Below are 24,093 nucleotides of genomic sequence, written 5' to 3'. Positions count from 1 at the left end.
GCAGGGTTTCATACATAGACAAATGATAGAAAAAAGGATTAACATAATGATACAACAGTATGCGTTTGTAAGGCAGCGTGCGTGCGTGCATGCTCGTGTGTGAGTGTGTGTATACTGTGTTTGTCTGTTGGAGAGCCAAAACAAGAAACGGGAATGAGTGTAAAACAGAAAATGGGAAGACAAAGGAGAAAAGAACAGACATATCCTAAACTTTTGTCTCAGTTTACCTATTTCCTGTGTTTACTGTTTATTCTTTGTTAGCCTTTTTATAACGTTGTGTTGTGCATCGTATGGCCATCACGACCATGAATAATAAGAACAAAACATAAGAATATGAGAACAAAAACAATAATATTTTGGAAATTGATGCAGAAGACAGGGTTAGATGGAGGCAACTGATTCGTTGTGGCGACCCCTGAAGGGAAAAGCCGAAAGGAAAAGAAGAAGAGAAGAAGTCATCAGTAATAATAATGACAGCTCGTATCTCATAAAACAATGTCGAGCAGCTCGTATCTCAAGGTACTACTGGTAATGTAAATGATTCGCCAGGAAGTAGTTGAGTAGTTGTAAGGGTTTAGTGTATCAAGGCCTCCCAAGGTTCTGGAGCTAGAGTAGTTGAGAAAAGAAGTTTATTTTTGGCATCGTCATTGCTTCTCGAGATAAAGAGATTCATCCATCTCTTTGTAACATATTTCATATTTGGACAACGGACACTGAAAATTAGGCACACAAGCTCTGACAGCTTGAAATATTAATACCTAGGTTTCTTTCTGTGTTGTACCTGTGGAAAGGGATATTAGTGGTGGTACCACTGCTGAATAGTAGCTCATTTTGCAGTACTTCAATCAAGTAAATAGCCATGATAACAAGTTTAAGTTTAGATGTTTAGATATTAAATACTTTGTATTGGTACCATTTTCAATTGTGTGTCTTTAAAGGGATTTTGAAAATATCACATTTCAGGAGTGGTTTTAGGGTCAGACCTTTGGGGGAGCTTGGTCCCCAGATGTAGGACAGATGTTTGAACATGCAGAATTTTTATGTTGCCAAGACTGCATGAAGTTGCCTAACACCTGTCATGGTATAGAATTGTGCCAAAAACATTCTGGCGCATAAACATTACTTGTGTCACCATTTCATCATATTCATCATTTAAGTAGCACTATAGACTTTATAGAAAGCTAGGACCAATGTCTGGCCTGCTATTTCAAGTCAATTAGGCGGCAGTAGCTCAGTCCACTAAGTCTGACCGGAGGGTCGATGGCTCAAGACCTGTGTCAGGCAAAAATTTTGGAGTGTGAATTATCTGTGGGAGTGAAGGTACCAAGCACTGCCAAGGTACCCTTGAGTAAGGCGCCATCCCCTTTATAATCTGCTCATTGGAGGCGCATCATGAAGGAGCTGCGTCTCTACCTCCTCTACATCTGCATGCCTACTGGCCCCTTGTGTGTGGGTTACGGGCTTGTACCCACTATATATATGCATACAACTGCAAACCAGTGTGTGTAGAATGTACTAATATTTTCCCTACTGGGAACAACACAGTTAATAAAATTAACAATTAAAACTAAAAACAAGAACCAATGCAGTCAGAGACTACAAGATCCTGTGACACCCCTGAATTCAAAATTGTATCCTGAACTATTTGCATTATTCAAAGTACAAAGCTAGTGCTCTGACCTACTTTCATAGATCAAAGCAGTAGCACTGGCCTTCTCCCTCATCTTTCTATCTTATCCAGTTCCTAGTCTTCTCAGGGTCAAGGTCATCATCTCATTTTCATCCCCTTCGCCGCCCGAGGAATGTGCTTTTGTTTAATCTTTTTATCTGCAATGGTTGCAAAGATATTTGGTGGACTAACGGACGGACGGACTAACGGATGAACACACAAATGATGGCAATTACAATACATCACCACTTTGAACTGGGATGTAATAATTTGCATTTCACATCTATGATCTACCAAGGTACAATGGCATCGCGACTAGAGTGTCCCCAGCCTCAGTCCTCCAGTCAGCTGGGATAGGCTTCAGCACCCTGCAACCCATGACAGCAGAAGAAGCCGATTTAGAGGATGAATGAATGAATAGATGTATGTTCTAGTTCAGGATCCTCTGTTTCTAATCTAAGCATTTATTTGTTTTATTTGTTGCCTAGGGTGTCCTGGTGCCATGTGCCCCTGTGGACATCCCTGTGGTTGAACAAGGTGTTTGTTATGGACAAACTGTGACTAGCACAGAAGTCCAATAACAGAACACCACTCATGTTGTGATCGGGAAGGCTGCTCATCCCAGTTACCCCTTTCCAGGTCTCCCTGTCATTGCCAACGTGAGCGTTGAAGTCCCCAAGGAGAACAATGGAGTCCCCAGTTGGATCACTATTCAGTACCCCTCCCAGGGACTCCAAAAAGGCCAGGTATTCTGCACTTCCATTTGGTCTGTAAGCCGAAACGACAGTGAAACACCTGTCCCCATCCTGAAGGCGCAGGGACGCGACCCTCTCATTCACCGGGGTGAACTCCAACATATGACAGCTGAGCTGTGGGTCTACAAGCAAGCCCACACCAGCCCTCCGCCTCTCACCCTGGACAACACCAGAAAAGTGGAGAGTCCAGCCCCTCTCTAGGGTTTGTGTTCCAGAGCCCAAGCTGTGGGTGGAGGTGAGCCCAACTATATCTAGTCGGTACCTCTCAACCTCCCTCATAAGCTCTGGCTCCTTTCCCCCCAGTGAGGTAACATTCCATGTCCCTAGAGCTAGACTCTTTGTCTGGGGATTGAGTAGTCGAGCCCCAATCTGATGACTGCCACCCAATCCACACTGCACCTGTCCCCTACGGTCTCCTCGGTGGTGAGTGAGTCCACTGGAGGTTGGGCCCACGTCGTCCTTTCGGGCTGAGCCTGGCTGGGCTCAGTGGGGAGAGGCCCAGCCACCAGGCGCTCGCATACGAGCCCTGGCTCCAGGGTGGAGCCCCGGTTGCACCATACCGGGCGACGTCATGGTCCTTGATTTTTGTCTTGCCATAGGGGTTTTTGTACTGCTCTTTGTCTGGCCCGTCACCCAGTACCTGTTTGCCAAGGGAGACCCTAGCAGAAGCATAAAGCCCCTGACAACATAGCTCCTGGGATCATTCGGGCACTCAAACTACCCCAACACGATAAGGTGGCAGCTCTCGGAGAAGATCAAAGAAATCTACATTTTTGTAAACTCTTCTCTTGGAAAATGAGTTCTATTGGATGTTGCAGACAGATTGAAATTGGGTGCTAGTCCTCCTGAGAACCATGTGCTTGTAGCTTATTTGATAAAGCTTCTTTTTGGCCTGTCCCTTTAGAGGTTGCCAGAGTCAATCCATCTTCCACCGCTTATCCGTAGTCGGGTCGCGGGGGCAGCAGCTTCAACAGGTAGCCCCAAACTTCCCTTTCCCCGGCCAAATCCACCAGCTCTGACTGGGGGATCCCAAGGCGTTCCCAGGCCAGTGTTGAGATATAATCCCTCCACCTGGTCCTGGGTCTGCTCCGAGGTCTCCTCCCAGCTGGACGTGCCAGAGACACCTCCCTAGGGAGGCGTCCCGGAGGCACCCGCACCAGATGCCCAAACCACCTCAACTGACTCCTTTCCACGCGAATGAGCAGCGGCTCTACTCTGAGCCCCTCGCGAACAGCAGTGTTTCTCACCCTATCTCCAAGGGAGACACCAGCTGTCCGCCTGAGAAAGCCCATTTCAGCCGCTTGCATCCGAGATCTCGTTCTTTCGGTCATGACCCATCGCTCATGACCATAGGTAAGGGTAGGAATGAAGACTGAACGGTAGATGGAGAGCTTTGCCTCTCGGCTTAGCTCCCTCTTTGTGACAACATTGCGGTAAACCGACTGCAATACCGCTCCTGCTGCCCCAATTCTCCATTCAATTTCATGCTCCATTGTTCCTTCACTCATGAACAGGACCCCAAGATACTTAAACTCCTTCACTTGTGGAAGGACCTCATTCCCCAGACTGTGTCATCTTTTAAAATTTTTTTTAGATGAATGCTCATATTTGGCAAAGTTTTTACACCTGATGCTCTTCCTGTCAAAACCCTCTTTCTTTCCTGACCACAACATATTTCTAGATAGCATCCTTTTTTATGTAAAAGTTCCAGAAGGAAGTGACCAACCATTTTTCACGGAACAAAAGGTCTACAGATTGAAGAAGCTGTAATGGCAAAAGTAAAAAGCATGGTGGGGAGAATGAATAGTTGGTTTTTGAATATTGTCTGCCTTTTTAAACTTGAATTTTAAGTACAGTATATGCTTGTTTTTAACTCCTTATTAACATGTATGTTTTAAAGCTGGGCACAATGGATGTGAATGACACAAGGGACATGGAGGCAAAAGCCTCTGTTTTTAGTTTAATGAATGTTAAAAAGTAAATTTTTTTACTTGTTCAGGAAACACACAGTACTGTTGAAAATCCTACCATTATTTGTTTTTTGAGACGTGAATTTGTTTTTGCTTGAATTTCTTTTGGATTTTGTGTCAGTGTGATAATTTTGTTCTCTCTGCGTTCTCCGGCTTCCTTTCACATCAAAAATATGCACTTCAGGTTAATTGGCCGATCTCAAAATTGCCCATAGGTATGAATGTGCATGTGCATGTTTGTCTGTGTCTCCGTGTGGCTCTGTGGACTGTGGTGCACTAGTGTTGTCCCCAGAGTTTCCCTCGCCTCATGCCAGCTTGGATAGGCTCCAGCTCCCCGTGACCCGTGACAGCGGATAAAGCAGTGATAAGAAAATGAATTGGAATTGGTCAGAAAAATAAAATATATAGATTTAAATAAGTCAACGTATTTAATGAAAATGTACCATTCTGAAAATATACCTTCTTCAATGCTTTACACTTTTCTTCATGGGAAGGCTTTTGAGAAGACTACGTGTCTCTTATGTTCAAGAATTGTTTTTTGTAGGTATGAGTTATATTCATATTTGCACTATTTACATAACACAATTGGTACTTCATTGACTTCTTTTCAGCAGGTTCTGCCAACATCTGTGATGCCTTCCACTTTATTTCCTTCTGGTGTGAGGTGAAATGCTGTGAGTATTCTCATTGGTATAAATAATTTCATATTATTAGTTACTGTATATGGTTTTAATCATGTCCTCATTGTACAGTTTCAGCTCTTTGGTCATAATAGATAATTACTCTACAGTAAAATTTGCAACTTTATGTCTGGTTTGTGTAGGACAGGATGACTTCCATTACACATTAAGTTCAGAGGTTTTAACATTACAACATCTACCATGCTTATGCTTAGAAGAGAAAATTGTCAGAAATGTAAGTGTGAACGAGGCAGGAGCAGAAACAAACCACTATGATGCATCCTTGTAACATGTATCTACTGATCCATTTCTCAAGCCAGGAATCAAGAAAATTTTAAGGTGAATTCTGAGTGACTGGAAAAAAAAATATGATGCTGGAACTTTTTGAAAACGCAACTTTTTTGTTGTTTCGGGTACGCCTTCCGTCCACACGACAACACAGATATCCGGGACGAAAACACAACTTTTTGAAAAGCTGGCCAAGTTGAAATTTTTTTGAAAACGCTGGGCTCACTTTGTGGACGCTGTATTCACAACTTTTTCTAATTGACAAAAGACCTGAATAACTTTATGAACATCTGGTGTTACAAAAATGTCCTATGCACTTTAGTTGATGACCACCTCACTTTTGCGAACTTCCTGTTATAATGGACTCTTTCTTGGTGTTTAATGTTTTTGAGTGTTTAGTGTTTTTGAAATTTCATCTAATGAAAAATTGTAAAATGTTCTAAATGTTCTAAATGTTAAATGTGATTGAAGTTTTTTTTTGCAAAAAATCTTCTTCTGAAGCACTTTAGTGCTTCATCTAATGTAAAATTGCAAAATTGTTGAATGTGATTAAAGTGTTTTTGCAAAAAAAAACAAAAAACCGGGGGGGGCGTGTCCCTGCGTGTTGATCAACGTACTGATGCGGATACGTGTGGACGGAGATCTTTTTGAAAACGGTGTTGCGTGGACGCGAATGTTTTTCTATGCGGGGTGAAAAAAGTTGCGTTTACAAAAAGTTCCTGCACCGTGTGGACGGGGCCTTAGTTAATGAGTACCCTCCAGTCCAGAAGGTGGCAGCAGTACACCAATAAACGAAACACAATCACATAAAAGAAGAAGAAGAAGAAGAAAAAAGACGAAGAAGAAGAAGAAAAAAAGAAGAAGAGGGAAAAGAGGAAGAAGAAAAAATAATAATAGATGCTGTGTTCTGTGTAGGACGGTACCTAATTGATGTTGACTGACATTGTCGTCAAACTTAAAGCGAAATTTTGATTTTTATCTTCTTCATAGCCTTTGTGGTTAAAGGTTAGTCTTGTGGACTTAGCCTGTTACTGACAGCAGGAACAAAGTGTCAGGTAAGGCTCAGTGGAATTAAATTACGTGATAAGCTAAGGTTAAGGTCAAATGACAAGCTAAATCTTGAGCGATCATTACATTTGTTCATTTATTTTTGTATTGCATTTATGGATAATGTTAAAATACACTGAGTGGATTGTTGCTTTGCAGTGGTAGCTGTTGCTATGTACTGTGTTAGCATAATTTCATTAGCGCTAGCAAGCAACAACGTCAGACCTTTTTAGAACAATGCGTATTGAACTTGTGTGAATTTAATGTCTTGTATTCCGACTGGTAAAATGGTGTTAGCTAATGTTACTGCTCATTTACATGCTCGAGATCTCGCTTCTCAATTTTGTGTAAGAGGGTGGACCACTGCTATTCAGACTCAGGGGGGTTACATTTCAACCGGTTTTTAGGTGGATTTCTGAACGGTCAAAACAGTTAAATGACCCGTTGCCCCTGACCTTTGGAACTCTCTACATATTTGTACCCAAACAGTGCGTGTTGTTTAGGAAATGTGTCTGTTATCAAGCCGCTAAATTAATGCGTGGTGTCAGAGATAATGAATGTCCCACGTATAAACTGTGTGCATAATTATGAAGTGAGTATTTTGACCGTATCATACATTTTATGCATATGTATAAACCTGAATGCTTAGTCAATTTAAGCTGTTCAGGTGATATGTATTTGTATAAAGAAGACAGGTACGGCCTAAGTAGATCCACACCCTATATTAAGGAAAACAGAATTACTGTATTAGACAGATTTGTTTCTTTTGACAAAATGGGCCAAAAGTATAAACATGCTTTCAGAGGGATGCAGAACTGTTGGAATTGCTTAGATGTTTGGGTGTGATCACAGAGCCATTGAATGTTTTTTTTTTTTTTTGCGACAGGGTGGCAAGAAACGTTGAGAAATTAAGATATAAATTAGCAGCCAAAGATTTGAGAAGGGTCAGATGTGAAGCTACCAGGAACCCATTAACATCCAGTGTTGTCATATTCCAGAACTGCAATATATCTGGAATGTTCAGAAGTAAAAGTTTTTCAGTGCTCAGATACACGGCCAGAGTGAAGAAGGCTGAAACTCAAACTAGATACACAAGGTGAAGCGTCAATACTGGGCCAGCAAATAGCTGAAGACAGATTTTTAAAATAATTTTATGGACATAGGAGATGAGAGTGACTCTTGATGGACCAGATGGATGGGCTCCTGGCTGAATCAGAAACGGTGACAAGCCTCCATATCGACTCAGTAGCCAGCAAGGTGGAGGTGGTACTGGTATGAGCAGGTATTATTAGTTGTTCTAGTTTGACCTTTTAGGTTGAAGGTGGACTTGAAGTCAACTCTCAAATGTATGGCCACTTTTTAGAAGACACTTTCTTCAAGCAGTGGTACAGGAAAAAACTCTGCAGCATGATTTTTTTGCAGGGTATCACTCCATGCTCACTTAACCTAAACCTTACTGAGAACTTGTGGGTACCGCTTAAATGGGAGATGAAGTTTGAAGGAAAACAGTACACCTCTCTGAACAGACTGGGCGCTGCTGCACAAATATTTATTCATCAACAGATCAAAAAACTGTCAGACCCCATGAATGCAAGGCTTATTGCTATTTTTGAAAAAGAGGGTGGCTATATTGGTTATTCATTTTTATTAAACTTTGAAATTTTGAGTTGTTGGTTTATTATGGTCACTTTAACAGATGAAAATAAATGAGATGCAATTTTTTTAAATTTAGTTGCATAATTGTGCGCACCAATAAATAGCTGCCCAACATTTGGCCACAGATAGATATTCCCTAAGAAAGCCAAAATCACACTTTTACCTTATTAAATATTTAGATTTGATATTTATCAACATTTCCAATTGACCAAAAGTTTTTTTTTACCTCAATAATAAAACTAATCCTCAGAAATACAAATTGCCTAGTAGTTGTGCACACAGTGTAGTTTGTTGTCTGCATGCACCACATGCAGAGATTTCCAAAATTAGTTTGTAATTTTGTAAATGAGTATGTAAACACTTTTTGTTTCAGTCCCCTGACAACACCATTACGCAAGGAGTCTAAAAATTCAGCAAATGTCTCATACATAATTTTAGAACCTTTCCCCTTCTGTTATCAGTTGTTGCTTATTCTTATTGTGGCTTTAATTTTGTGCCTAGTCAGCAAGGATGGATCCAGCGCTACTGAAGGAAAGGGAACTGTTCAAGAAAAGAGCTCTTTCTACGCCAGCTGTTGAGAAAAGACAGTCAAACTCGGATTCAGGGTCACACAAGAAAAAGAAACCAAAATTTGACAAGGACTCTTCCTCATCATCCAAACACAGCGCTGGTAAGTGAAGACTTTAGATGTTTTAAAAATAGTGAAATTTGAGTTATTTGTTTCTGAAACTTATCTACTAGTGATGTTAGTGGATAATCCAGGAATAGAAGCCTTGTTGTACTGCAAAAAAAAGAAAAATCCAGTGCCATCATACCATTCCGGTGCTGCTTATCAATATATAAAAGTCATCAGAAGGGATGCAGTAGTCACCATTGTTGTGTAGACAACTACTTGAAAAGTAAGTTTAATTTGTATTTATTTCAAAGTAACAGGCAACAGACAGAGAAAGAATGTCAGGACTGCATTTTAATATATTTAAATGATATTTTTAGCAATTGTAATATTCAGTCTATTGTCAAAAGATATACAGACAGAAAGGGCACTTTAATTATTTGTAATTAACTAGCATATTCATTTCTGTTACCTATTATCATATCCCTCAAAAATAGACATTATGTCTAATTTAGAGTGCATGCCAAGTGGTCTAGCTTTGTCATTCTCATGTTTCTCTTCACTTTTTAAATTGTCTAAGTAATTTCTACAAGGAAAGAGCTTCTCATCATCTTCTTCCCAGAGTTTGTCAAACCTCCCAGTTTGAATAAAAAAATCTTGTCTGTAATACTTGACAAGGAGATCACCCTCATGAGTACCTTATATAAACAGACTTGATCTATTTATTCACTATAACAGTGACACACCATGATAAGGCTAGTCACATAAACAAAACATAATACCTGATACCATTTTTGTACAGTGAATAAAACAATGTAACACACTTACATATTTTGACTTTGTGGCAACCCTGTAAAACAACTGAAGAATACGAATGATTTGAAACTAAGTACTGGTAGTATTTCCTGGGGCTCACTAAATACTTTTAGTATGCATTTAGGGATTAATTCGGAAATGGCAACGCGACCACCATGTTAATCAACACACATACTTGCTTGTTTGATGAATAAAGATAGATGAACAACACTTAATCTATTCCTTCACAGGATGCACTGGTGTGGGAAGGCAGAGACAGCCCAGTGTTAGCACAGAAAAGTATAGAATGTATTACTAAATGAAAATAAAAATATGAAAAATCTTACATCATACCTGCCTCCAGTTTTGTCAGTGCAAAGCACTACAGTTTAGGCTAGATTCTACCCTGGAGCATTTGAAGTGTGCTCTTCTGTTCATTCACAAAAATAACTTTGTTACATCATTGGGCAATAATAATTTGTCACTTGTCATGACATTGGGCTAGACTTTTGAACATATTGATAACATACCGTACAGTTTACTAAAAATACAATCACAGCTTTATCAAAATTTACAATACTATTATGCCACAACAATAATGAAAGTCCTCATTAGCTGACACCCTTTTTGTTTTACATCATCTTCTCAGTAGTAAGCATTGCAGCTGTTGTCAAACTACTTATCTTATAAACCTGGGCAGGGTATCAGCGTTTAACATAATAACCACAATACAACTATTTCAAATACTACTATTATTGAACTACTTGATTGCTGTTTCTTACTTCTTGTGCATTGTGTGTAAAGCATGGCTCACGAGCTACTGCTCTGTCTGTAACGCGGTCTTGAATGAAGATATGAGAAGTTTCCCTTAAAACAGAAATGGATAGCTAACTAATTCTATTGGTAACTGTCCCTTTTTTTTTTTTACACTGCTCTTCAACTTCATCATATCTCTTCTAGGTGAACTCTTTCAATTGTGAGAATTTTAAGAGTTCATGAGTCATTTAAGAAGTCTTTTTCACTGCGCATCTAAAGTCAATACTTTGGTTCTACCAACATCAGCAAAGAAATCCACATTCATGGTATTCATTTTAATCCTTGTAGCCTTTAAACCACCTCTGTGTGGGATTCAGACTGCTTGCAAATGTTGGCCATCAGCTTGCTGCAGCTTCCCAGACCCTCTGCTTGTAGCTGCTGATGTGTCTTGCCTTTGGCGCAGCATCCACAGTCCAGTAGCTCATAAAGAACAGCCAAGGCTGCCAGAGACAGGACAGTGAGGATGAAGAGCAGAAGGATGATGAAGCAGGCCACATTCCAACCATCATGGAAAGGGTAGCTATCCTGAACCTGTAAGGAGATGTGGGAAAGAGGTACAGCCTCTGGGTGCCATGGTAGATTACTTGGGTGTGTAATGGTGGTAATATTGGCCATGATTTCTGATCTGAAGCAAAAAAAAAAAGGGGGACAAAGACAGACTGTTAATGTCGCTGACACTGTTTATTGGTGGCTTTAATGAGACAAGTTAGTGATGTCATAAAATACGTTGGAGAGAGAATGATTAAAAATGAATCAGCAGAATCACTCTAGAGCATAATGTTTTGAATTTTCTAACTTTTTATTTATTTATTTTTTATTTGATTTTATATACTATTATAATCCTCGAAGGGAAATCAAGAATGCACAAAACACAAGGGGGCCTGTAGGCATGCAATGGGAGGTAGAGTGGTGGGCAGCTCCTTCTTGGTGCACCCCAAATGACCAGCTAATGAGGGGAACGGCGCCTCGCTCAAGGGCGCCTCGGCAGTGACACCTCACACTGTCAGCTCACCCTGCGGTTGTTTTTTGGTGGGAGCAGGAATCGAACTGCCGATCTTGGAACATTGGACGACCTGCTCTACCGCATGCTCTACCACTGAGCCACTGCTGCCCCCATGTGGCAGTGGCTCAGTGTGTTGCAGTTTTTTTATGTTGACATCTGAGTTTTATCATTATAATCAGGGCTTTGAACCAGAATTTTTTGCCAGTTGGTTCGTTCTGAACAGAAAAAATATAACGTTTCCAGTTTTACATTCCACCCATGAACTGATGTTCCTGAACCAGTTAGAACAAAAAAATATAGTTCCCCAACTGGTCAATAACGTTCCTTGTAAAGATAAATAGATGAGTAGCTTTAGGACTTTTAAATTGGCAATTAAGGTAATTAGTTTATATACCATAGATACATCCCTACCGTAAACAGTACAACAGCACTGATCCAGTTATGGAACAGATGATGGAAAATCAGAGGTAGATGGAAAAGTTGCGGCAAAGTTTCAAAGCTCCTACGTTTCAAAGTCTCGGACCTTCAAAGTACCAAAGTTTCAGAGCAGAGTCTGGGGAACTCTGCATCAAGTGAATGACAGGAAGGGAAACATGAGGTTAGATATTTTCTTCCAAGAATGAAAAAAACATTATGAACTGGTTACTATTATTTTGAATAACCAATTCTGTTCCAGAACTTTAAAAAATACAATAATAATTAAAAAGTTTCTGGTTTTCTTTTTCGTTCCATGAACTAGTTCAAAGCCCTGATTATAAATGATGTGTAATCTTTACACATCACATTTCTATTCTGGCACAGTTATATTCACTCAGGAGCACAAAAAGAATGGGAAAGCTAGGTCCTGTAACCATGATTGACTGTCTTCGGTAATTAACATCGATGATTACAGTGGAGGCTGACCAAGTAACCAGTATGGATGAATTGGTCAATATTTTTTAATGTGACTATCAAATACTGATAGGAGATGTATGTGCCAGGACAGTTTACAATTTTAAAGATAGTATTGCTGAAAACCTGTGTGTGGGTGTGGGTGCGTGTGTGTGTGGGTGCTCGTGGGTGCATGTGTCTATGCGCGTGTGTACAGGCCTGTAAGATATACGTGCGTGAATATTTTGAGTGGGAAAATTTCCCTACAGGGATTATTAAAGGATTCATGAGTTTTATTTCAGATATGATAAATGTTGTTTGTAGGGAAAAGGGACATGAGGGTAGATAGATGAAGGCAACTGATTCGCTGTGGCAACCCCTGAGGGGAAAAGCCAAAAGGAGATTTCAGATATGATAAAGATTGTCATACGTACATATAGATATGATACATGAAGGTTACTCTTTTGTAGGTTTTTGGCTTTTAATTTGGTTTCCAGTAACAATGTGATTTGAAATTACAGGTTTGGTTTTGTATAAAAACAATTCATGACCTTCATAAAATTAATTGCTTTACTTATATTTTGCCTGTGTGCATAATTCAAAATAACAATGGCCATAATCCATTTCTCTTGCATGTTGACCAAAGACTACCACAACATGGTTTGCACTGGATCAAGTAAGGCAGGAACATAAACATACATTTACTGTTGGCTAGATTATAGTAACAGACTGAAGAAGGGAGCGAAGATGGAATTTTCTTCCCTGTTCATTCCCCGTTCACCTTTAAGCATCCCCCAGTCAACTTCACTTAAACTCATGTTGTCATGACAACCTCTTTTTCTAATTTGTTTTTGGTTTGATGTTGCCCCCTACCCCAATCCTTTCATGTCAGAGTAATCACACACGCCCTAAATCAGCCCCACCCCAGTCGTACTCATAAAGGCGTTTTAGGGCCAGATAGTGCTTTCAGGCTACATGGCGACTGCCTCTCAATGAACACACACATAGAGACACACACCAAAGCAATTAGTCACTCTCAATGCCCCTGGCTGGCTCCTCACAGCTGTCAGGATGGCATTAATTTTGTCTTGATACATGTACTCACTCACTTTGCCACGCACAAACATAGACAAGATGCACATCAGTACATATAATACAGAGAGAGATAGAAAAACATATGAATTGAATCTAATGCTTTATATTCAAACCAGAATATTACAGACAGATCCATTTTTATCAAACAATTGTGCCTGTCCTCAATCTTTGACCATATTATTACATTTGCCCCCTTAAGATCTCAGTTGTTGTTATTGGATAGATTACACTTAACATAGTTCCTGGTTTGAATATGAAATGCAGATTGACCGTTCTACAGGAAACATAATTTCTCCTGAAATTGCACGATTACTTATAGTGCATAGTCATTACTACACAGTGAGACTAAGAACAGCTTACAGACTGTATCCCAAAATAAGGTCAGTTGCTGCTAGACATGGACATGTTATTCTCATGATGCTGCTCTGAAAAATCTGCAGACTTACATGTGTATTTTGCTCAGTCTTTGGAAGATGCAAGTCAACCGATGCACTGTCTTCTTTCGGTGCCCCACCTATCACCGTTTTCCCCTCTGCTTTGTTTGTCTTCTCTCCTCGACCTGTTTTCCTCTTCAGCGCTTTCATGCACTCTCTGCCATCACGCGTGCACTTGCTCACTCCCTCCGCCACTCCTTACAGATCTTCTTGTCTCTGATAAGCAGAACAGGCTCCTCTCCATCATTGGTGCTTTTTCGCCCTGCCTCTGCACCATTCATTGAGCAGTCTGTCACAATCTCTATGTCCTGCCTACAGAGTAGTTCACAGCAACAGAAGCTCCCACCCACACGATGAATCGTTCATGATTCACTGTTTTCAGCTTCCATTATTAGGAGTCTTAGGTTTTGTTGTTGTTGTTTTCTTTGGATGGGGATCTGAACAGAGGAAAAGCTAGACAAACTACAACATAGTTGATTTTCAATGAAATTGTTGACTAAATGAAATGTAGAAAAACACTTGCAACTAATTACTTGTACCAATGTAGTCACAGATTGTGACATCCCGCGCGACACCACTGAATTAAAAATTTTACCCTGATCTACTTACATAGGTCAAAGATCAAAGCTAGTGCTCTGATCTACTGTCATTGATCAAAGCACTAGCTTTGATCTATGGTCATACTCACGCTGGCCTTCTTCATCGTCTTTCTATCTTAGATGGTTCCTGAGTGTACAAAAGTTCAAACTTGACCTAGTTTTGTCAAGTTCATCATCTCATTTTCATCCCCTTTGCCGCCCGAGTAATGTGCTTTTTGTTTCATCTATCTGCAACGGTTACGAAGATATTTGGTGGACATAGAACGGATCGACGGACGAACACACAAACACTGATAATTACAATACATTACTGCTTCTAAGCGGGATGTAATAAAACAGACTAGTTACCTCAGAAATGAATTCTGTTTGTTTTGTTTTGTTGTCATGTAATCATGTCTATTGACTTTAAATAGTTTCACATACAGATGGTCATGGCTTCTGTCTGGCCTTTAGCATCAGTAGTATGATTAATATGATGTTTAAAAATATTTCTTTCTTATATTCTCTTTCTCCAGAATCCAGTAATGGAAACATTAACATCAAGGCAAGCTCTGGGTACAAGTTTGGCTGCTTAGCCAAAATAGTAAATTACATGAAGGTAAGTCTCTCAATTTTTTTCCAACAATAGCTTAGTATCAATATGGCTGGGAGAAGAGGCTTCATTGAGACTGGAATGGCAAAAGACTCCACAAACTTTGCGGTTGTGTCCTGAAGCACAGCTCATATCTCAGATTTTTGCTCTTAAGTCCAACAAAAATATGGACAGTACAATAGCTCGTATTTCATAAAACTTGTATGTCAAGCAGCTCATATCTGGAGGTACTACTGGATATTGTTTTCATTATGTAAATCTTTGCTTATGTCTTTAACCGTCAGACGAGGCATCAGAATGGTGATACACACTTCCTGTCCCTCGATGAGATTCTGGATGAGACCAAACTTCTTGACATCAGCATGAAACAGAAACAGTGGCTTATGAATGAGGTGTGTGCATGTTTAAGTCATCAGCTATCTTGAACAGACCTTTGAATATACTGACAAATTTCTCTGAAATGAACTAGAAGGCAGCTAAATGTAGCAACAAGTACCTTGTGTTTTGTGTTGAAAATGTTATGTGCACATGCAAATAAAAAAACATTCACTCTTGTGCAAAATTAAATTAAAATCAAAAGAGCTTTTTAGGCTGAAGACTTAATATCTTTCACTTTCTGTTGATCTTAGGCTTTGGTCAACAATCCAAAAATTGACGTTCGAGATGGTACGTATGGCTTCAAGCCCAAATTCAACCTGAAGGACAAGAAAGCCTTGCTGAGGCTTCTGGACAAACATGACCAGCTGGGTCTTGGAGGAGTTCTACTGGATGATATCGAGGAAGGGTTGCCAAACTCTGCAAAAGCCATCAAAGTAACATACAATTACAATTTATACTGAATCATTTGTATCTTGACACTAGATACGCCGCCTAATGTGACATGTTGCTGAATTAAAGGAAGGGACATACTGTATCTTAAAGAGGTAACACTCTGGTGAATGAACAATATCACCGGAAGCATAAGCTTTCATGTATTCACAGGCTTTGGGAGATCAGATTATCTTTGTGACAAGACCGGATAAGAAGAAGATCCTATTCTACAATGACAAACACTGCCAGTTTACTGTAGATGAAGGTAAGTACAATTCATTGTTGTCAGAGTTATAGTCCTGTCGCTCTCATTAGAAACATACGAAACATCACGTATTGACTTTTCAGCCTTTAAAAGATAGATTATACAGCCTGTCCAATAGTTTTATATTACTTGATCGTATACATTTACCATCACGTGGGTTAATGCTTCACGTTGTATGTATGGAAATATTTCTCACCTGTCATCCATCCTGTAGGTAAAGATGAAATCACATAAGTCAAATCACTTTTGTAAATTTGAACAGTGTAGGAATCATTTACATAACTCTTGCTGTGTTTTGTGCTTTGCGTTACATTAAATTTGTAAACATGACAATGTAATGTTACCTGTTGTGTTAATCACATTTAGGAGCAAGATAATGATAATGAATTTCCATCTTTATGGATTGTCATCAAAGTTAAAATCAAAACTTGTCATCCATTACTGGCTGTGATTTAATTACATTCTAATGTTTTCTGACGTGCGAACATTATCCAATTCAAATATAAGGTCTGAGATTGAGAATAATGTGCTGAAGGACTCCTTTTGACCAGAATACATTTTTTAGTATATTAACATGAGCTCATTTGTAATATTTGCAATTTACATTTTAGTATACCATTGGGCCTTGTCTTTCTGGTCTCGCCTACCCAATTTAGATATTGTTTACATGATCATACCATTAAATTGATTTTTCTCTGTCTCATGATCAATTAATTTTTTTAAAATGATAAATTAACACTTGTAGATTGACAATGAATATAACATTAAACTAATGATAACTATACCAGTTACAAAATTGTTAAAGCATGTTTGTACCACAAATGAAAATTGTTTAGGTTAATTATAACAGTTTACAAAGAAGAAATTTGTCAAAATTAATCCTGAAACAACAGGGCAGATCACTGTTGTAGACAAGAATACCTAGATTTTTGAAAATACCTGGACTGATCAGTCTTACTCACTAGAACATTTTTTCTATAGAAATATAACCACCTCTGAAGATTTTCAATAAAAAAACCCGCCATTATTCATTTTCCCTTATTCCATTGATTGAAGCCACAGTGTTTCCACAATAAGAATCTATTAATAGTTTAAACAGTCAGAATAAAGATCATTATTTCATTGGGTTACGAATCTTTATTTGCATTGATCTTTTTTTCTAATCAACTCCATCCATCTTCTTGCTCTGCTCTGGGTTCAGGTCATGGTGGTGGTCATCAGAGTAATCAGGGTGGAACTTGAGGCATCTCCAGGATAACTGACAAATGCCCCCATCTCCTTTCTCTATTCACCTCTTTGGAAACACACAAACCTTTAAAAGGATTCTGACCAAATGTTGATCCACCTTTTAACGCTAAAGAGCAGTGGCAAACTAACAACTTAAAGTGTCCTGTTTGAGCCCAAGAATCTTGCCCATTTGTGGATGAAGTGGTTTCATTGTGACGCTGCATGCAAGTCATAGCCTCGAGTTCTGAGGCCTACATGAAAACTTTTTTTCACCAAAGGAGTCTGAATTCAAATCATGGCATGTTTATTATCTTAAAATTCACATTGCTTGATATCAAATTATTACCATAGCGCTCTATAGGTAATATAAAGAAATCAATTCTAAAACAATAACTAAATGTACAATCAAAAAGTGCATTTCTACGGAATATTTAAATAAAAACTGGTACCACAACTTTAGCTCAGCTGAAAAGGTACAGGACTTAATTTTGAATCTGTAATAAAGGTAAGAATTATTTCATGTTCTCACTGCTTCAGTCCTGCTGGTAGAAATCAGATTGAACACCCCCCCACAGTTTCATGTGCTTCCACTGCTCTCACCAGTGCACTTGTGATTTTTCATATGAGGGAGCTGAGTGAATTTTTTACCACAAACCCTGCAATTAAAGGGTTTCTCCCCTGTGTGGATTCTCATGTGCTGTCTAAGATTTTCACTGAATCCAAATGCTTTACCACAAACAGTACATGTGAATGGCTTCTCCCCTGTATGGACTCGCATGTGCATCACAACATGAGATCTAAATGTGAAAGCTTTTTTACAAACTGAGCAGCTGAAACGTTTAAGTTCTGAATGAAGTCTCATGTGATCTGTTAAGGTTTTCTTCCGTAAGTACTGTTTACCACAAACAGAGCAACGAAATGGCTTCTCTGCTGTTTGGACTTCAGTGTGTTTCTGTGGGTGTGTCTTTTTGTTGAAACCTTTGGTACATTCTGAGGAGCTAACTGAGGTTTTTCCAGGAGCCAACCGATCGTTTTTCCAGGGGTTCAAACCTGAAAGAGGTGGACTTGTCTCCCAGTTACGAATACAATCAATCATTTGCTCAGAGGAGTTTGACATCTGGTGTGCAGGGTCCGGTTGTGGATCAAACCTCCTGGCTGGCACCGGCCTTCCACAGCCCCCTCTATCCATTTCTCTATTCACCTTATTGGTGTGTTCAAGTTGTGAAAACTGGGGGTTTTCTTCATCCTCTTCTTCACTCTTCACAGAGACAGCAGTGAATGTGAATTTGGTGATCTGAGCCTCCTCCAGCCCTCCTTCAGTCTGCTCTCTTGTATGGATGGTCCGGAGCTCCTGCTGTTCCTCTTTAATGTGTGGCAGCTCCGGTGGTTCGTCCTGGTTCTCATTAGGATTCCACTCCTGCAGCTCAGGGGGAACCATGTTTTTAGCAGATAGTAGGAGTTGGACGTCTGTTGGGTCAAAGCGGACTTGAGTTGCGAAAACAGAACCCAGTGTTCTTTGTCGGTAAAGTTTCTCCTCGTATCCTGCTATTGTTCTTTCAAACAGCTCGAATATGTCTTCAGCTGCCGCAGTCAGTCGCTGCTGTACCAAAGCTCTCAGCATTTGGAAGTCAGCCATTTGGACTAAATGACGCCTCAATTTATCCCCCAGATACGTTGTCAAAAGCAAGGTCTACTCACTCGAATTAAGCAGTATGGATAGAGAAGATAATCGTCGTTTTCCAGCTAACAGGCTATTGTGCTAGTTACGAATTCCATGATGGCGCCACCATGACCCGCCCACATATCTGATTGGCTGAAGGATATTTGTCATAACCAATCGTCGCCCACGATTTTCTAGACTCATCAAGACAGACAAGGGAGTACTAGCCAATCAGAACCAGACTAGGGTGGTTCAATTCTTCAGAGGTGGGATTTGACATGAAGCCTGAGGATGCTTGTATCAGTTATTTAAACTTTTTAAATACCCGGCGATTTATATTATGTACCCACTTCTTTCTTAGCTACAGTGTAATACAGAGACCTATGAAAATCACTTAATAATTGTGCTTTTTACATTGACATTGTTGGTTCCATCCTAGTGTGATTTATGTCACATCATTCTCGATCAAAATGATAAGTGTCCTGCTGTTTGATCAGTATGGTTCTATAAAACACGTTCGTCTTACAATTGCAGAATTCCAGAAATTATGGAGGAGTGTACCAGTTGATTCAATGGATGAAGAGAAGATTGAGGAATACTTGAAGAGACAAGGCATCTCCTCCATGCAAGAAACTGGGCCAAAGAAAGGGGTTAGTGTTCCATACACTCCGTTCTGTTTGATTTTCATTGAATACATACAGTACTTTGTTGAGCAAGTGTTGCTATGCTCCTTACAGTTACCTGTTCAGAAGAGGAAGAAACAAAGTGGTCAAAGGAAGAGGCAATTCAAGACTCACAACAACCATTTGGCAGGTGTCTTGGAGGACTACTCAGATGGTGTTCCTAAGAAGTGAATCACTTTTCTCAACATTACAGATTTAGAATCTGTACGTCAGAACTAGGACAGAGCCAGGTCACTCTGAGACAAGATATTTTTCACAGCAAGAAAATATGGTTTATTTTTCCTTCTTTGAACTCCCGTTTTGACCCTGTGTTACGTGGAATAAATGGCAATTGTGTTATGGAATCCTTTTTTTTTTTTAATTGATCAATCGTAACTGACGGCCATTTGAGGAAGAGAGTAGAGAGACCATAAAGTGCACATGGCTGGCACTGCAACCCTGCAGTTAAAATTCATAATATGGATAATTTGTTTCTGTAAAGCATTATGTCATGGTTGTTTAAAAACAAAATCTTGTGAACTTCTTACAAAAAGACAGGACACTGCTAGTTGCTTGATTTACATGTTATGTAGTCATAATTCTATCAGTGAATTGGAACTCGACATCATAAAATTAAGGTTTTGCAAATACTATTAAAATTAATAAAAATGGATTAAATATGCTGTACTGCTTGTGATGAAATCATGATATTGAAATAAGTCTTACCAGGGTCACAAAGGGTCATAAGTCACATGAAATGTAAAACAAAACAAAACCCACTAACATTATTTTAATCAGTTGTAAAAACCCAGAGGCATCTGTAATTTAGAGGTAATGTTGCAATTGATTTTTCTCACCTGTCGGCTATCAAATCTTAAGCCCAAGTTAAAACTTAGAAATATAGAAACACCAGCTTGTCAGAGTGAGCAAGAAAGTTAGCACCAGGTAGCCACTCTTTTTGAAGCCCATTAATGAGGAAGTGCAATTATTCATTGCTGCACACTGTTGACCAAAGACAACTGCCACTTCATTACATATTTTAAGACTGAGGAACCAGTAGCATTAGAAATCACGTACGGTATGTTTAATTTATATTGCAATATAATAGTAGACCAAGACAGCGAGATAAAGATGAAATGCTTGATCAGCCATTGTAGTTAAAGTAGAAAATATACAAGAAGAATTTAGAAAAACCATTAATGATAAGCTTGAATGTATACAAGTATATTTCCAAAAGGATCCACTTGTATAATCATGGCTTGCTAGCCATTTATAATTGCAGTTATTTACATTTAACTGGAACTCTGGCCTCCTTTAACAGTTTTCTTCAAATGGTGGTAGTTTGGCAAAATCTTCATCAGAAAGTCGAGCTGAAGAGTCTGAGGCTATAAAAATGACAAAGGAAAGCAGTTGTTATTCCAAGGAGATAAACATTGCAGAAAATACAGCTTTCAAGTTCATACTGTGCTCTTGCCTCATTTGAAAGTGATGCATCTATGACTCTTCAAGCCATAGTAGATATGAAATACCAAAACTAAACAGTGTTTTCGAGTAATTGTTTTTCTTAACCTAAATGGACAAAATAAAAGCATTGCTGTACCATAAATTGTGATGCCTAGAGTCTCACTGTCTTGCACAAAGATGGAAGTAGACAGGTGCAGAATCTCAAGGGTCACTAAGAAGTATCTGCACTGTCAATAGAACTGGCTGTATAAAAAAAAACACAGCCTTGCCTTTTTGAGCAACAATTCAGTCAGTAATGTGTTTTTGCACACCTAAATGTTGAAAAAAATAACTTTGTGTTTTAAAGGATTTGGAAACAATAGCTATCTTAAGAATAAGAAAACACACTTTTAAGCATGCAGAATTCAGATTTCATCAGTGTAAATGTTCCATACATTGCATATTTTGCTCATTGGAATCCTAAAGTGTCATTTCCTGATTGTTGCAAGAAATTAAATTAATTAGCTGAGAATTTTTAGTGGAAATGCTCCATACTGTACATGCAGTATATACAAAAAAGAGTTTTACCCCCCAACAGTTTAACACAAGCTGATCTCAATGTGTATATCCCTATCAATACCTGTGGTCTCTCTGTTTGAACACGCCTCATACATCCAGATCCATAAATTACTGTATTTTCAGGTATGACTTCACAGGTGTTGACTTGACAGAAAGCCCCAATGATACAGCCACTGGTGAGGATCACGTTCCTACCGACATCAGCTAGACAACAAAACAGATGGCAAATATATATGATGCAGTGAATGACTTTGTTCTTCTTTCTCTGCAAATGAAAACTGTAAATGATAACATACCTTTAGATTCAATCACGTTGTTGTCTCCAATTTTAAGAGCTTGTGATACTGTTAGTCAGCTAAGGCAACATTTATTTTTAAATCTCTAACCTTCCTCAAGTCTCTCTCCCAAGTCTGCCCGCCCCCCTTTTTTTTTTTCTATATAGTTACAAATGAAACAAGGTAGTCAGAGACTGCAACATCCCACAAAGGGTAGGTCAGGGTACCCTGAAAGTAGTGCTTGACAAGTGCAGAGCTTTGACTTTTCAAGGTAGGTCAAAGCTATGCACTAGCTTTGACCTATGGTCTTACACTGACCTTCTCCCTCGTCTTTATTATTCGGTTCCTGAGTGAACAAAAGTTGAAATTTGACGATGTAGTTTTCTCAAGGTCATCATCTCATTTTTCATCCCCTTTGCCGCCTGAGTAATCTGCCTTGTGTTTCATCTTTCTATCTGCAACGGTTGGGAACATATTTAGTGGACGTACGAACACTGACAATTACAATACATCACCACTTCAAAAGGATACCGCAGCCAACTTCGAACACATTGTTCAAGCCAATGGTCATCGTCTTTGGTTCCACCTCCGACTCAGGTGTAATGTTTTCTGGGTAACTGCCGGGTAAAACAAACAAATATTGTTTGCACAAATTACAGAGAAGATTATCTTAAGGCCTGCAGCCTCGGATTCCGAAGTTAAAGAGAAAGGGAAATGGTAATTTCATTTAGAATTCCAAGAAACTGATCCAACTCACTGATATCAGCCATGATGACAAATTTCTGAAACTCTCTGTGAAAATCAAATTTTCCCTTTTCCAATTACCAAATCAATCACTTTTTGAAGACATTTATTCTCCTTGTGAAAATTAAATTAAGATATTTTACTTACTGGGTTTGTCACATCCACATCACAGTAGCCAGTTGTTGTTTTTTCCCACAAACTGCTATTGAATTTTAGTTTATCTTTCACAGATCATTCCAGACAGCATTAATGTTGTTGTTGTTTTTTTTTAAAAAACATTCCATATTTCTGAGACTTTTTCCTCCATTTGCAAAAACGGAGGAAAATGAAGGGATCTTATCTGGGTTAAAGGGATGCTTGAGCTCACAAAATTTTAATTTGTGTTTCCCTTGTCTTTCTCCTGAACTGCATAATCAGAAAGTCGTGTCAATAACGTAAAACTCTAAATTACCCGTTGATGATGAGCGCTTGCTCCTCGATCAAATTGCCTTCTCCAATCACGATGGGTCCTGCATCTGCAATGATGCGAGCTTTTGGGTGGACTACCGTCCTAGCACCTGAACAGAATTTAAGGTGACGTTAACAGAAAAGTGCGAAGCCGAACAGATTACGTACAAATTTGAGAAGTTGTGATGATGTCAGTGTTAAATCAGGTAAACTGGAATTGTAGGAAAAGCTTGAAGACGTTTCGCTTCTCATTCGAGAGGCTTACCGAGTACTGAACGGCTGGTGGGAAGTTACTGATAGAATATCCATCCATAGACCTAAATTCGATGTTAACTTTTTTAAGTTACTCAAAGCAAAACAAACTTACCTATGGTGACATCTCCTCTAATTTCGCTTTCAACGCAGACAACAGCTCCAGTGGCTATTTTCACACTGTAAACAATAAAATGTATACCGCAGCCATGAGTAAAATACGGTGAAAATGTTGGCTGACTTTGCTAACTAGCATATCGGCATAGCCGTCTAAACTAGCTCCAAGGTAGTGTATTATGCCTATTCGGTCATAATCTTGTTTTGAGTTAACTCGTAGGATCAAGGTTAAATCTTATAAATGAGGGGACATAAACATTACCTTTTCTGAGCATTATGTTTATCTGCCATTGTTAAAGAATGCGTCCAGTGACAGACGCTCGATTATCGATTAGTAGTCCTAATGTAAAAGCTTATGCGCACGCCTCAATCCGATGCGCCTCAGCTCGTGACTCCATTGTGACGACTTCCTGGTTTGGAACGAAGAGCCGTGCTGTTGTTTTGTAAAATCTTTGAGGTCTGTTAAACAACCACTCTGTTGGAACAAGTTCGAACGAATTACAGTATTATAAAACGAGTTAGTCAAGAAATTAAACTTTACTGGGGATCAACATAAATTTTATTCAACAAACCGAGTTAATTATTCTGGAGTTGTGATTTAGAAATAATGTACTGTATACGCCATTCTTTCAGACAAACATTACATTAATGGATCACAGTAACACATTTTACAATTGGTCAATGTGAAAAAGTTACTCTTGACTATGCAGCTGAGATTAGTGAAAACATT

General features: G+C 39.2%; 3 protein-coding genes across 5 annotated transcripts; 1 reads left to right on the top strand and 2 right to left on the bottom strand.

The window, feature by feature from the left end:
• Positions 1 to 6,195: 6,195 nt before the first annotated feature.
• gtf2e2 (general transcription factor IIE, polypeptide 2, beta) lies at positions 6,196 to 19,719 on the top strand. Of its 3 annotated transcripts, XM_068320815.1 has the most exons (9): positions 6,196 to 6,417; positions 7,573 to 7,691; positions 8,567 to 8,735; positions 14,806 to 14,888; positions 15,167 to 15,274; positions 15,512 to 15,694; positions 15,864 to 15,957; positions 19,379 to 19,494; positions 19,582 to 19,719. In XM_068320815.1, exons 3-9 carry the CDS (start codon positions 8,576 to 8,578, stop codon positions 19,696 to 19,698), a joined length of 861 nt encoding a protein of 286 aa, XP_068176916.1. In that variant the 5' UTR covers positions 6,196 to 6,417; positions 7,573 to 7,691; positions 8,567 to 8,575; the 3' UTR covers positions 19,699 to 19,719. The 3 variants fall into 3 exon arrangements, with proteins under 3 accessions (XP_068176916.1, XP_068176917.1, XP_068176915.1); XM_068320816.1 differs by lacking the exon at positions 7,573 to 7,691 and having other exon boundaries at positions 8,571 to 8,735; XM_068320814.1 differs by lacking the exon at positions 7,573 to 7,691.
• smim18 (small integral membrane protein 18) lies at positions 9,086 to 13,971 on the bottom strand. The gene is made up of 2 exons (XM_068322396.1): positions 13,704 to 13,971; positions 9,086 to 10,914 (listed from the first exon to the last, which is right to left on the bottom strand). Exon 2 carries the CDS (start codon positions 10,902 to 10,904, stop codon positions 10,581 to 10,583), a length of 324 nt encoding a protein of 107 aa, XP_068178497.1. The 5' UTR covers positions 10,905 to 10,914; positions 13,704 to 13,971; the 3' UTR covers positions 9,086 to 10,580.
• A 1,033-nt stretch (positions 19,720 to 20,752) lies between the features above and the next one.
• On the bottom strand, positions 20,753 to 23,774 carry LOC137599734 (dynactin subunit 6-like). The gene is made up of 7 exons (XM_068320817.1): positions 23,626 to 23,774; positions 23,362 to 23,426; positions 22,999 to 23,104; positions 22,335 to 22,420; positions 21,825 to 21,872; positions 21,590 to 21,732; positions 20,753 to 20,891 (listed from the first exon to the last, which is right to left on the bottom strand). The coding sequence occupies exons 1-7, from the start codon at positions 23,652 to 23,654 to the stop codon at positions 20,799 to 20,801; spliced, it is 570 nt and encodes a 189-aa protein (XP_068176918.1). The 5' UTR covers positions 23,655 to 23,774; the 3' UTR covers positions 20,753 to 20,798.
• Positions 23,775 to 24,093: the final 319 nt, after the last annotated feature.

Source organism: Antennarius striatus, chromosome 8, assembly GCF_040054535.1.
Source record: "Antennarius striatus isolate MH-2024 chromosome 8, ASM4005453v1, whole genome shotgun sequence".
NCBI lineage: Eukaryota > Metazoa > Chordata > Actinopteri > Lophiiformes > Antennariidae > Antennarius > Antennarius striatus.
This window is presented reverse-complemented; position numbering and strand designations above follow the sequence as displayed.

Bases quoted from the DNA above. Each gene is read 5' to 3' on its own strand.
- gtf2e2 (XM_068320816.1), top strand. From the start codon at position 8,576: ATGGATCCAGCGCTACTGAAGGAAAGGGAACTGTTCAAGAAAAGAGCT. The intron at 8,736-14,805 runs GTAAGTGAAGAC...CTCTTTCTCCAG, and splicing joins ATCATCCAAACACAGCGCTG to AATCCAGTAATGGAAACATT. The intron at 15,958-19,378 runs GTAAGTACAATT...TTACAATTGCAG, and splicing joins CCAGTTTACTGTAGATGAAG to AATTCCAGAAATTATGGAGG.
- smim18 (XM_068322396.1), bottom strand. From the start codon at position 10,904: ATGGCCAATATTACCACCATTACACACCCAAGTAATCTACCATGGCAC.
- LOC137599734 (XM_068320817.1), bottom strand. From the start codon at position 23,654: ATGGCAGATAAACATAATGCTCAGAAAAG. The intron at 22,421-22,998 runs GTAATTTAGAGT...TTTACCCGGCAG, and splicing joins CAAGCGCTCATCATCAACGG to TTACCCAGAAAACATTACAC. The intron at 21,733-21,824 runs GTATGTTATCAT...TTTGTTGTCTAG, and splicing joins CAACGTGATTGAATCTAAAG to CTGATGTCGGTAGGAACGTG.